The sequence below is a fragment of the Camarhynchus parvulus genome, chromosome 13 (genome assembly GCF_901933205.1).
Source record: "Camarhynchus parvulus chromosome 13, STF_HiC, whole genome shotgun sequence".
NCBI classification, from domain to species: domain Eukaryota; kingdom Metazoa; phylum Chordata; class Aves; order Passeriformes; family Thraupidae; genus Camarhynchus; species Camarhynchus parvulus.
The window spans coordinates 14,561,810-14,575,292 of record NC_044583.1 but is presented as its reverse complement, the minus strand read 5'-3'; the positions used below and the strand labels follow the sequence as shown (position 1 = coordinate 14,575,292).

The 13,483-nt window shown below is 40.7% G+C and overlaps 1 protein-coding gene across 4 annotated transcripts; it reads right to left on the bottom strand.

Annotated features, from left to right (window-relative positions):
• Positions 1-378: 378 nt before the first annotated feature.
• Positions 379-13,272, bottom strand: UBLCP1 (ubiquitin like domain containing CTD phosphatase 1). Of its 4 annotated transcripts, none has more exons than XM_030957649.1 (11): positions 13,160-13,272; positions 10,708-10,898; positions 9,780-9,871; positions 9,290-9,375; positions 9,086-9,201; positions 7,937-8,035; positions 6,959-6,996; positions 4,745-4,843; positions 4,190-4,306; positions 2,748-2,875; positions 379-1,399 (listed from the first exon to the last, which is right to left on the bottom strand). In XM_030957649.1, exons 2-11 carry the CDS (start codon positions 10,859-10,861, stop codon positions 1,372-1,374), a joined length of 957 nt encoding a protein of 318 aa, XP_030813509.1. In that variant the 5' UTR covers positions 10,862-10,898; positions 13,160-13,272; the 3' UTR covers positions 379-1,371. The 4 variants fall into 4 exon arrangements, with proteins under 4 accessions (XP_030813509.1, XP_030813508.1, XP_030813510.1 ...); XM_030957648.1 differs by having other exon boundaries at positions 10,708-10,901; positions 13,160-13,267; XM_030957650.1 differs by having other exon boundaries at positions 10,708-10,901; positions 13,218-13,266.
• Positions 13,273-13,483: the final 211 nt, after the last annotated feature.

The following is a 13,483-nucleotide window of genomic DNA, read 5'->3' as shown; positions in this document are numbered from 1 at the left end:
AAAGCATCACTTTTATGCATCAGGTTTCTGGTTTGCTCTGTCAAAGGCACCTGGGGTTGGCACTAAAGCACACAGAGCCCTGAACAAGCACCTGGATATTTTCTGACAGGTCACTGAGCTGGAGCCTTGTGTGCTCAGCCCAGCAGCTCATCTGTGCCTGCTGTCCTGACATGAGCTGTCAGGGCTCCTTTCCTGGCCAGCCTGGTGCTGCACCACGTCCCTAATCCACAGAGGCACAAACCAGGCTCTTACTCAACTCCTGATGCAAACCCAGAGTCTCTGGAATCCAAACAAATCTTCCAACCCCCCTCAAATTAATATTATCGATGGTTCCTCTGTTATGCAAGCTAAATACTGAAGGCAGCACAGGACACAAAGTATGAAAAAGGTATTTATTATTTACACAACTGCTATAGTTCCTTAAGAACAATATATACCATTTTTTATTTGAAAGGGTCAGTCTTCTTTCAAATCCATGAACTGCATAATGCACAAGTGTTGGAAATGCCAAACAGCAGTCACATCACACTTCTATAGTGCAGGCATAAGCAGCGCAAGTAAATGATATTTTAAGAACAGTATGGCTGAATATTGTATTTAAACACAGTGTTTGCACTTTGACAAGATTTAGCTAGAAGAGAACAAGGGTTTTGTTCATGCTTTGTTAGGAATGTGACTTTCCCATCTGAGGTTTAAACCCTTTATCTGAGATATGGGGATTTTTCAGGCAGACTGCTTTTCACTGATCAAATAACAGTGGGTTTCTCTCCCTCAAATTTCAATCTTTTGTTTTCCAGTAAACACTGCTTTATAGTACAAGTTCACACACTGGGGTAAACTGGCCACACAGGTGGTACTTTCCCATCTTACTGTCTTGCACAGAGAAACACTGACATACTAATACATACCAAACTTAGACAACTTGTAGTTTATAGACTTAAATACTGGAATGGGAGAGGGAGACTGTTTCTAAATATGGAGGGAATAGAGGACTTATACAATTCATACACTGCCAAGGTTGGCTTTTTAATCAACATTTTTGGTCTAAATATTTTTTTTTCTAGTCTCAGAATGGTTTTGGTCTTTGATGGTTATGGTTATACTTCAGCAGCAAAGGAGAGGAAAGTATTTTGAGAAATAACACCAGAACTGAATGCAAGAAAAAGCAACTGACTTGTTTCTCCCACTTTGAGCTTATTGCTGTGATCTTTTAAAAAACCCACAACCAACCAGCTGGAAGACCAAGTTTAGCAGTCGTTCTGGCATTGGGTCCAGTGTCCAGCACTATTATACTCTAGCACAAAAGCAAGGAAAAGTCCAATGATCTTAGTGATGTTCCCTTCAATTCAGTGCCACACAGTTTTATTAGTGTTATTGTCCTTGCTTCTTTGAAAGATACCTGAAAGAAACAAAAGTAGAGTTTTTCACCAAGTAAAAGGTAGACACAAATATACCCGAGATCTTAAGATCAAAGTATGACTCTGCTTTCTTTTCTCACCAACAATCCTCCTACTGATAACCAAAAACTAGAAATGCAATCAATCAATACCACTTATGATTTTTATTTAATTTCAACACCTTTCATTTCCACGATAGGTTATCCTGCGGTAATTCAAAGTCATGTTCTAGTTAGACTCTATCAGGCTTTTTAAACAAAAGGGAGGAAGGAAATGGAAACCTGTTTCATTCTAAGAGGATGGAAAATTACATCAGTTGGAGAAGTGGCTTTTATATCCTTTAAGATGAAAAGGCCCATTAGTAATGGCACTCCTTCAAATAAATTCAGGACTTTAATGAACTGATGCAGCATAACCTGAACAGAACAGCCCTCCAGCAGCTTCTCTGGAGAAGCTGAGTGACTCTGAACTGCTTTCTGTATTCTGATCTCACAGCTCTCTTGGCACCAGAGCTGGAGCAATCTGCCTGTGTGGTGTGAGAAAGGCTTTGCAAATACTCCAGGAGAAAGAATCCAACCAATTTCACTGACAGTGTGAAATATCCAGTGAATTTCACTGCTTTTAAGGTTTAACATTTCACTTTCTGTTCTATTCAGAAAAGAAAAATTGTATCAAGTCTGTAAGGCTCCATTTTTTTTAAACATCAAAGAAGTGATTTTCCAACAGTTTTTCTTCACATGCATTGAAGTCTCTGGCTGTTGCATAAAACCAAGAATAATTTTGCTGAAGCCCTTCAGTTAATCACTTTCTAGCAAGAATTAGGATGCTAACTGGTGCCCCAAGCACTTGGAAAGCTCCAAGTTTTGTTTTTGTTTGTAAGACAGTTACTTGGAGCTGATGAATCCTGCAATACCACCCAATCTGCATGGTGCCTGAGAACTACACTAGCACCACAAAGCTTTCAAGGAACTTCTAGAAAAGTTGCCCTAAAACAAAGCATTTGGGATCTGAACCCACAGTCTAACTTTGCTGGGGTGGAAAGAAAGAGGTTTCCAGGGACCATGTTCCTTCAAAATTCTTTTCCTTTTAGGATGCATGATTGCATAATTGGCAGTGCTGAATACTGGAGAAGTAAGAAAACACAGATGCATTCTGTCAAAATCTTATCACTTTAGGGAAGCTGTCCCAACACTACAGCCCTATTAAAATTCTCCTCAAACTAAAGGACGTCTATAACTCTAAGTTATAAAGTTCATCAGTGCCATTGTTTCTGGTCTTTGTAGAGATAACCTCAAGCAAAACACCGGGGTCAGGGACAGAAGCATGCAAGAATTTTGCCTTTTTTCTTACCTTTCCCAATGTTTGTGATTCAGCTCCAAAAAGTCATCTAATTTTGCTATTTCTTTGAGGTATTGGGTGAGCTTTAGAAGCTCCTTGTCTTTATCCCGATTTAAATGTGCTTTCATAAAAGGCCTTATCTATAGAAAAGAAAGAAACTGGGTATAACCATTTGCTCATATAAAGAAAAAATGCTTTAGATTCTTTATCACTTACCATCTGACTGAAATATATTTTCAGTACTATGACAAGTTACAACTTTTCACAGGTAAGAGGGAAAAAAGCCCTTTCCAGCAGTGGTCAGATCCAATTTGTCCTGTTCATGCAAACTGGACTGAGGGGTTTTTACCTTGCACCAACCAGAAAAAAATTCTTTTCTCTTGCACTTCTTCAAGCCTTTCCCCCCAGACAGACTGAAATGATCTGGAATGCCACATTTTCTAATTGATTTCAAAGAGATTTCTGCAGGAGGGGTTTTCAGCTCAGCATTGTGAGTTGTGTGCTATCATTGGAACCAGATGCTTTTTTTTCAGCAAAAAGCCTTTGACTACAACCAGAGCTGTTGTGAAATGAGATATCAGAATCAAAGCTTGGAATACATTATACCTGGGCCTTGTTTTAGTGATTCAGTGCTCTTGTCTGCAGCTGTTAACAACACTTTGACAAACATTTTTCCAATCTGAGCTAGAGGGACCTCTGGATAATCCCCTTCCAGCAAGATCTTTGCTATTCCTGATTCTCCTTTCAGTTAAGATCATCTTGTTAGATCTCATCAGCTGCTCTCCTCTTCACATTGTGGATACTTTCAAAGAGCTACCATCTTGAACTTCTACATTTGAAAACACCTTTTTCTTTTTTAGAGAGATTTATGCAAGTTGTTTTACTGCTAACACTGCTCTACTATCAGATGTATGTAGAAATTCAAGCTGTACTCTTATTTAGAACCAGCAGTAATTACAGAGCACACACTGGCTGACAGTTGCATAAAATAAAATATTTACTGTTCTATAGTCAAAATTGCTCAAGGTACTAATTATTTCTCATATAGAATACTTGTGATTATCCTGTCATACTATCATGAAATACAGCCATTTGTTATTTGACTTATTTTTGAATATGACCACTCTGGAGATTGAACATCACATTTTCAATGGTGCCTGTCAGCAATGTCCAGCTTGATTACAGCTTGCAGGTATAACTTAGGCAGAAATAAGAATTTCATTGATTTTGGTAATCTATTAAACACTTAATAGTAACAGAAGGTTTATTTAATACTGTTATTAGGGAAATACTAAGCCAGACAAATGGCACTGTGAATTAAAAGGTTTAACAAAACATGCATCTTTGCTAGTTAAAAATAGTCTTTCTTTATGCTACAGCAAAGAAGTAGGAGAAAGTACTACTTGAAGTATCAAGAAAAAGTAGCAGTAAATGAAAATTCCAGTTTCCATTACCTTGAGTCCATTCTGTGGGTTCATCAGGAAGTTTCGGCCAATATCATCAAACATAATAGTATTTTTTTTGCTGTAATATTCTGAAAACTTTCCCCAGATAACACCAAGAGGCTTCACCTGCAAACACAACACAATACAAGGTATCTGAGGTAAATCAGATCACATGCAGGAGATGAAAGTGCCATCTATAGGAACTTGAGTCCTAACTTGAATGAACACTTGTATTCTTCTGCTTTACCATTAGCAGGTAGTTTGGCTTTAACAAAGGAAAATGTGAAATAATATAACATAAATACCTTCCACTAAGGAAAACCTTTCTGTTGGTACTAAGTTTTCTTGCAACATTTAGCTGCTCTTTGACTTGAAAGCTGTGACATCTAAAGATACCAATCAAAACATTGAGACTTTCAGTAGAAAAAAATCTGTGGTTCCAAGATTCTTGCAGTTTTATTGCATGAAAACTCCTGAACAACTTTTTTTGTTGAGTATTTTAAAGGGGTGTGATAAAATCCCCGCTAAATATAGAAAAAGATTAGGATAAAAATTGGTACTTACATCTATTAGTCCTCTCCGAGGAGTGTGCACTGTTATCATGGCAGCACTGTCCAGCATGAAAGTGATCTTGTAGTTTGCATTGGTACTCACCCCAAGCTCCTGCATCACAAAGATTTATGATTAAAGCTTCTAATTATGACAGTCTTACTGCTCAACAACTGGAACCACAATTATAGTGCATTGTTTGTCACGGGGTGAGCTGTGGAGGTTTACCAGAGACACACTAAAAATAGATACCTGGGGAAATTTGCATTTGTTACATAATGATGATCATAAAAGTGCACACAGGGATTTATTTTTAGTGTTTAATATCAGTAACTTAACAGCTGATGCTGGCAGAAAATCAAAGCAACTTTGTAGAGAAGGCAAAATACAGAGAGGTATTGCTCAAACCTTTATGCACAACCATTCACAAGTTCTCCACACCTCAACTTAACTTTACAGCAATTGTGTTCTGGCTGCTCTTTGTTCCTCACAGTGATTTGCACAAATCACAGCCTAATCCAAGATGGGATTCCCAGGAATATCTCAGTGTCACTGTTCCCTCCAGCACATGTCCAAGATAACCAGTGGTAGTGTCAATTTGCAATTTTAAGATTTGGTAACTCCTGAAATACTCTAAGTCGAACAACCTTTTTAGAAATAAAAAACTTAAGACTAGATGAGGGGGCATCGTTTCCATTTCAAATCCTTTCCAAAGCTGAAAAGTACCAGTAAAATCTGCTGATACGGTACAATACAGATATTGCTGACAATTTCTGGTGTGTGAAACAGCAGCAATGTGCAAACCTGTGTAACAGGGAGAAAATACCCACTGCAGCAGCTCTTCTGCAACTATCCAGCCACACTTACCTGATTTGTTTTTATTTAAAAATGCAATCTTGCAAATGAAATGCTCTACACCTCCCTGGGTCAGTATCCTGTTACACTGACAGAACCAGCTGTTCTAGAATGTTTGAATTTCAGGCATAAATGGGTGTTAACTGAGAGATTAAATTTGCTTGTCTGACACTTCCTTCTTTTAAATGCTGTTCCTGCTTTGTACTTTAAACCAGAAACTTTAATGCCACCTATTGCTGGAATCACAGCTCCCTGACCAAAAGTGAAACTCTGGCAGGGAAGCACCCCTGGTGCCATCAGTTTAAGGAGAAACAGAAAGTGGCATCTAGTGGCAGGAATCTCAGTGAATCAGGGTCCAGGAGGAGGGCTGGAAAAGCAACCTGGAAATGCAGAAAGGTGACCAGTGCAGGGGAAAGAACCCAGTTTTGAACAATGATTTTTCACAAGACCGAGTCCAAGCACTACTGTGACAACACAGTATAAATATGTGACACAAGAATGCAATGTTTGCAAGGCTCAGCACTGATTTTACTTGCACTAACTCCACTTCATAGTTCTGACTAAAGATTATCATTTCTAAGAGGCATTTTTGTTTAGAAAAAATAGTGGCAATTAATTATTTGGAAGAAGAAAACACTGGAAAAATGTGTTTTGCTCTGTGAAAACCTGAAAAAATAGTTTGTAGTAAAAAATTAAATTTAGAAAGGTTATTCCTGGAATGGAAATAACTTTTGATTTATAAACATAAAAAACCCCTAACCCACCAAGCAAACACACAGCAATTCTTAGTAAGCTCATTAGATTTACAGCTAAGCCTGACTGTAAATATGTTTACCATGAGGTCAGCTGTTCAAAACTGGCTTCCTGCCTGATTCCAGTAGGGAAGAAACCAGAAAATGAAAGAGCTTTTATGGGATGTTTAGTAAGGCAGAGGAAGCAACAGAAGCCCCAGCTATAAGAGGTAAAGATAAATATGGGAAGAGTTTCCTCTTGATAACCTACTCCAGCATGTCACAGCTGTCTGTTCCTTTAAAAAAATCACATTTAAAGACTGGAGCTCTATAATTAGAGGTAAGATGAAAGCATCTGTGCAGGGCTGCGTGACAAATCCAAGTTTCAGCAGGTACTGACTTGTGTTTAGTTCTGCTAAATTTAACACCTCCTGCTGATAGTTTGTGTGGAATTCTAAAATTAGATCCAATCTAGTTTTGTGATAAAGATAATTTCAAGTGACTATGGAAATTGAAACAACTCAGGTTGCGATTCATACAACCTCCCCTGTTTCTAACCTGCTCTACAATGCTGAGCATGAGCACAACTGCATGAAGGGTTACCCAGACCAGAAACAAATCAGATGTTTTCAGAGCAACTTACTTTCATTTTGGCTTCAATCCACTTCATATTAGTAGCAGCTGAAACAAAAGGGAGAAAACAGAAAGAATACTTTATCAAAATAAGTCATTGGCAGGTAAAACAAAGAAATAAGCTAAGAACTTGTTCACTGAATATGTCAAATTTTTACACAAAATTTAATTTTAGAAGGATCCACTTTTGTTGCAGCTTTTAGGGCCTTAAAGTCTTTTATCAGGGTAGTCTATTTTTGTTTGGAAAAGCTTAGTTTTCAAATGAACAACTAGATGAAGCACTGCAAATATTTAAACCATTTTCTAGATCAGCTGTTACTGAAGCACAGCCTGTAAGATCATGGATACACCTGGCCTGAGGAACCTCACTGCCTATGCAGGATTTCCTCCTGGAAGCAATGTCAGGAATACATAAAATCTGGAAAGAACAAAGTATCAAATTGCCTGCTGATCTCAGAATGTGGAGAAACATTGTTCAAGACTATGAAAATGGAATTTTGTAACACAGTTTTAATATGGTTTGAACCCTGCACTGGCTAAAGTCTGCTCTCCAGCTGTTGGACAGGAATTGAACTAGAATGCAAAGGCAAAGAATCAAGCAACCACCCCTGCAGACAGGAGAGTTTGGGTCATTTGGCAGTTCACTTTGTGTTGTCTGCATTGAGATTAATTGTAAAATCACTAACAGTGTTCTAATGTTGATTATACAGTTCTGTTTCTTTGTACAAAGTAACAGTCAGTAAAGTGATGCTGAGCTTTATCCTGTGACTAGACCCATTCTTGTGAGCAGTATGTGGGGCTTTTTCACATAAGAACTGGTATTTTTCTAAAAGATCTCTAATAGTTGTGCAAATTACAACGAAACGTTTCTGTATCATTTTAGATCTTGTGACTCACACTAAAAAGCAATATAAAAACCTCCCACCTGGAGTCTCTGCTCTGGATGACAATTTACAACAAATTCTTAGGCATAGAGTTTAATACTTACACCAAATTACAATATCATAGTCCTCATATGCAGAAGTCAGGAATTCATGAAGGTATGGCCTCATCAGCTCTACCCCAGTTTCAGCACATGACCTGTGGTCTAAACAGAATATAAGAGATAAGCAATTCAGTATTAAAGTATTACTTATTAAAATCCAGTCTGATTTTCCTTTCTATCCAGAGACTCAAAGAGTTTCATGAGGGGAGCACTGAAGCACTTTAAGGTCGTGAATGATTTGGTATCAAACTCCCATTCCCATTTTAAAGGTGGAAAGACAAAGCAGAGGGAATATTTATCTGTTGGTCTCACAGCTACCCGAGGGCTTAGCAATAATTAAATTGAGAGATCTCTGAGTATGAATATCTTTGAAGAGTCAGGGCAAATCATCTGTGCACTTAGCAAATTAGTAACTGGCCAGATATAAAACAGATTCCTTCAAACCTAGTCCAGTCAATTGTGTGAACATATATCAAGCTCATTTCAGAGATGCAAACATTCCTGCTCCAATTCCAAAACTGCTGCAAAATCTGCCAGCAGAAGACCTCTCAATAAAAAGTTTAAACTTAGAAATAGGTTGAATTTTGATGTCAGATTGGAAACAAATATCAAAAAAGAAAGCTAAGGAAAAGGATAGGTATTATTCATTGCTCACAGTCATGCTGCCACGGCACACCTTACAAACCAGAAAGTTACGTCAGAAGGAAAATTCTGGCTTTCAAAAAAAAAACCAGCTTGACAGAATTTTCAAGAAAAACGTGTTTTTGAATGTTTAGTAATGATATGTAAATAAAATTTGAAGCTGTTCTCCCACACCCCCCAGAGTAGAGTCAATCAGGTACAGAATGGGATCATTATTTTACAGTATCTTGCCCTGCTACTGCGATAGTCAAGATACAAGTTGTCAAGGGAAAGACTATCAGGAGAGAAGACTAAATGTCTGCTTTTTGCAGCAATTAAATAGCTGCTGCACTAAAATCAACAGCATGCAATGTTTTAAAATGCTTTTTAAAATGTGAACAAAAGATCACAAAATCATACAAAGCAGAAGTTATGTTGTACAACACAGCAAAGCAAAAATCAAGAAACCTGATCTGGCAAATAAATTGAGCTCTTAAACAAACGAAACTCAAAAATTGCATAAAAACTCACCAAATAGTGTATAATCAACATCTAGCACCAGCAGCTTTTTTCCTTCTCTAGGAGGATTCAGAATTTCCACTTTGTATTCTTTAACTCTACGGGAAATTTTTAGTAGATTTTCTTCCCTGATGTAACAGTGCAAAAAGTTACAGTTAATTAAAATGTAAGCTCTACAGTCAATAACAAACTGTTTTAACAGCTTGAACTCCTAACCTATTTTCTACTTCCACAACTTCCTCTTCAATATCAAAGTCATTGACCACATCATCATTATCTGGAGGCGGTCCAAGGACATCTTCCTAGAGGAATAAAAATAATAAAAGATAACAAGGATCAGAGAGGGAAAATAACAAAGGATATCAAGTTTCTGTTACTGCACGTTGCAGGGCAGGAGTGCTATTTAACCAAAGTGGTTTCATTTTACTAGTGGAAAGAATTACTAAAGTATATTGATGATTGTTCAGATTTAAAAAGTCAGTATCACAATAATGACTTTGTACTTCAAATGCAGAACATCACAGGAGGTTCAAGAGTACACTGCTCTGAGAGTTCTGCAGCAAAGTTTACATTAAAAATGGCAACAGAAATCTATTATACTTTCATTTTTTAAAACGATGACTGGAATAGTCAAAATTTCAAATCACAGTTAGGAGACACAAAGCATTTTTTCCTGTTTAAGCTAATAAACAAGCAAATTATTTACCAAACTCTCTTCACGAGTGCCCATCATCATTATCTTAGTATTTGGTTTCAACTTGAGGGCTCCAAGCTTAACATCGTCATCTGCAGGTTTGCCTGTAATTCAGATTTTTTTTTTAATTGAGGTAGAGGTTTTAGAAAAATGTCAATACATTCCATGTGTAAATGAAACAAGCTCCCTGTAAAATACCCACTATGCCACGCTGTGTTATCATAATCTTCCACATACAGTGTCTTGGTTTTGGCTGGGATTAAGTTGATTTTCCTCTTGGTAATTGCTGCAGTGCTGTGTTTTGGGTTTAATTTGAGAATAATGTTGATGGCACACCAATGGTTTAGTTGGTGCCAAGCAGTGCTTGCTCTAAATCAAGCACTTTCCAGTTTCCTGTGCTCTGACAGTGAGCAGGTGCACAAGGAGCTGGGGGAACTGGGCAAAGGGATATTCCACAGCACAGAACCTCATGCCCAGAGTATGAACAGGGGGGAATTGGCTGGGAGACACTGACTGCTGCTCAGGGACTGGATGGGCATTGGTCAGTGGGTGGTGAGCAACTGGACTGTGGCTCTGGTTTCTCTTGGGTTTTATGCCTCTTTCTCCTCTTTTAATTACTATTATCATAATAATTAGTATAATATTTTATTATCTTTCAGTCACTGAACTCTTCTTATCTCAACCCATGAGGTTTACTTTTTTTCCCCCATTTATCCTCCCCATTGGAACAGGGCAGTGTGAACCACTAAAAAATGACCAGATAGATGTATTAATGATAAACAACATCCAGTGATGTAGGAAGTGTTTGTTCTCATGTTCATTCCAGAGCTACAACTGAGAAGTGGATGCTCTGTTAGTGCACACATCCTGCCTAGGATTAGGGGTGTTTGTCCTTAAACCCCTCAGCACATCCTCAAGAGCAGTAAATATGGAGAGTTACCCTTCATTTTAAGCCCAAGCAGTTTCTGACGCTCTGGTAACACTCCAGTGAGGCCCTTCAGAGACTGTTTCAGGTCCAACACTGTGTCTTCTTCTGACAGAGAGGTTATCGTGTACTCCTGTCCACCCCATTTTATTATGAGAGAGAGAGACATCCTTGAAGCATATGTTCAGTGTTACTGCCTGAAAAATCTGCTGCAGGAGGGAAACACAAAGATCATGTAAGGAAGAAAGAGGAGATCCACTCTTTCCACAAGACAAACCACAACATCTACTAAAAGCATTCTTGATTCTTTATTATATTGGACATCAAAGAGCTGTTTGTTTCCCCTGAGCAGTTGATAAATGTGTTGAGAAAGTGCTGAAACAAAGGGAGAAAGAACAGTGTTAAAACTGGGGCTCTGAGTTCCACTTTGATGTTTTTAGCAATGTCACATTCACATCTGCTGGGTGTTCTGTGCAGGTACAGCCTGTGCACTGCACACTCAAGCACAGCACTGCAGCACCACAAAAGCCATTGCAAAGCTCAGAAATGTCCTCTGCAACACTTATGCAACCAAACCAGCCACAGGTGCCTTTACAGATGTAATAACACAACAGCAAATATGAAATCCCTAGCATATATAAGCCCATAAAAATAGTTCTGAGCCCAGCAGTCCATTTTTGGCACTGGATGTCTCTAATCCCTTCCACTGTGCAATACCTGCAGTAATGCACACCCCAGGTTACATCTCACTGTAGCAATATCAAAGCAGGAATTTGAAAACAAAGCCAAAACACACACCCACACAATGCAATTGCACCCAGAGAACTGCACTTTCATTGCAGTGCTGACAAAATAACTATAATTATACTACCTTTAATTTACACAGCATCATTTATACAAATTGTATTTAACAGTTTAGTCCTACATTAAACACAGCAGAAAAACAAGATTTTTAGCTTAATGCAAAAGGAAGAATATGTTTTTTCTCTGTTAGGGCTTCGAAATAGAATTAAGGAGATAGAAAAGGCTGCTACAGACAGTCAGATGCAGAGAAGGCCTCTGCACCACTGATGGTGGAATTGTCCTCAAATGACTGATACTCAAGAAGACAGCAGATCTGTGAAAAATCTTGGGTTACCAACCTTCAAGAAATGCAAGTCTAGCAATTCTAAAAAATCTCAGAAGCCAAAACTCTGATTTTTCTTCCTCTCTGGCCTTGTATTCTCAGAGATTACCCACACTCAGAAAAAAAATCTTTCTCTTTTACACAGGAAAGGCTATGGGGAACAAACCTGTAATTGCTCAGGCATAGCCACCAAGCTCAGAGCAGATGAGAATTAGTCTAGGTACAACTTCCTTGCTAAGGACACTACAAACCTCACCTCCACTCTATTGCCTCTAAGAGCCCTGAAAAAAAATTGAAGAGGAAAACTTGTATCACTGGGACATGAATTTATTTTTTTCCCAAAAATTGTCAAATCAGATGGGACCTGGCATGACACAGTGAAAAAGACTCACGAGAAAGGGGTCTTAGAAGCACTAAGAAATTTTACTGAGGCAAGGCTGTATGGTGTTGATACACAGTGTTATTATCATGAATTATTCCTGTCCATAATCCTTAGACTAAGTCAGAAAGGAGAGTTTATTGTCTGTTTCCTTACCTGTACCATACAGTTCAAATCATTCTGCAAGGACATGCATAGGGCAAGAACTGTCAGAAAACTCCTGCAGTCTCTGTCCAGGGCTAAATTGAAAAGATAATCTCTCCAAAGCTGAGCACCTGACCAACCCAGAATCCTTACAGATCTATAGCTCTGTCATGACAGATGCTATAGGAAACAAGACACTTTTACTCCCTGCCAAAGCACTCAGGGATCTGAATCAAGGCAAATGGGGAAATAGCCTGGGAGCAGAAAAAGGCACAGGGATTTCCAAGGGTTCCACCACCGGGGCTGGGTGCTGTGCAGAACTGAAGCTAATTTTGCTTCCTTTGGTTAATTTCATCTTTAAAGCCCTTACAAGACCCTTGGGCCGCCAAGATCCAATGGGCTGGAAAGCCCCGGGTCAGAGAAAGCATTCGAGTGCTGCTGTTAAATTGCGGCACCACAGCACCTTTCTTGGACTATTCCGAAGACAGGCATCCACATCTCTGAGTTCCCCTAAGCAACATAAACCCGAACCCCCCAAAACACCCCAGGTGCCCGCCGAGCGCTCGGGCCGCCCTTCCCACAGCACCGTGGCAGGTGCGGGACGGGGATCGGGACCGGCAGCTGCTCGGTGCCAGCGGGGCTCCCCTGCCCCGCGAGGCTGCCCCGGCAGCGGCGCGGCCCGGCCGGGAGCGCCCGCTCGGGGCTGCGGCGGCCGCGGGGCTGCGGAGCCGCTGCTGCCCCGCGGGGGCACCGGCCCGGCCGCGACACCCGCCCGCCCCCGGCCCGGCCCGGCCTCCCCCGGCCCCCGCCGCACCCACCGGGCTGTGCGGGGCCGCCGATCCGCCCCCGCCCTGGCAGCGCGGAGCGGGCGCTCACCCCGGCAGCGGGACCGGCTCCGTCCTGGCTCCGCCGCGCAGGAAGCGGAACTGGCGCGCGGCGGAAGCGGGAGGAGCCCGATGTGCGCGGAGCCGGGCCGGGGGAACCGCCGGCCCCGAGCGGGGCCCGGGCAGCGCCGGGCGACGGCGGGGGCGCTGCGGGTCGGACCCCGGGCGACGGCGGGGGCGCTGCGGGTCGGGCCCTGGGCGAGGGCGGGCGGTGCTGCGGGTCGGGCCCCGGGCAGGGGAACAGGAGCTCCGCGGGGC

Bases quoted from the DNA above. Each gene is read 5' to 3' on its own strand.
- UBLCP1 (XM_030957649.1), bottom strand. From the start codon at position 10,861: ATGTCTCTCTCTCTCATAATAAAATGGGGTGGACAGGAGTACACGATA. The intron at 9,376-9,779 runs GTAAATAATTTG...TTATTCCTCTAG, and splicing joins GCACTCGTGAAGAGAGTTTG to GAAGATGTCCTTGGACCGCC. The intron at 1,400-2,747 runs GTAAGAAAAAAG...TGTTTCTTTCAG, and splicing joins AATCACAAACATTGGGAAAG to GTATCTTTCAAAGAAGCAAG.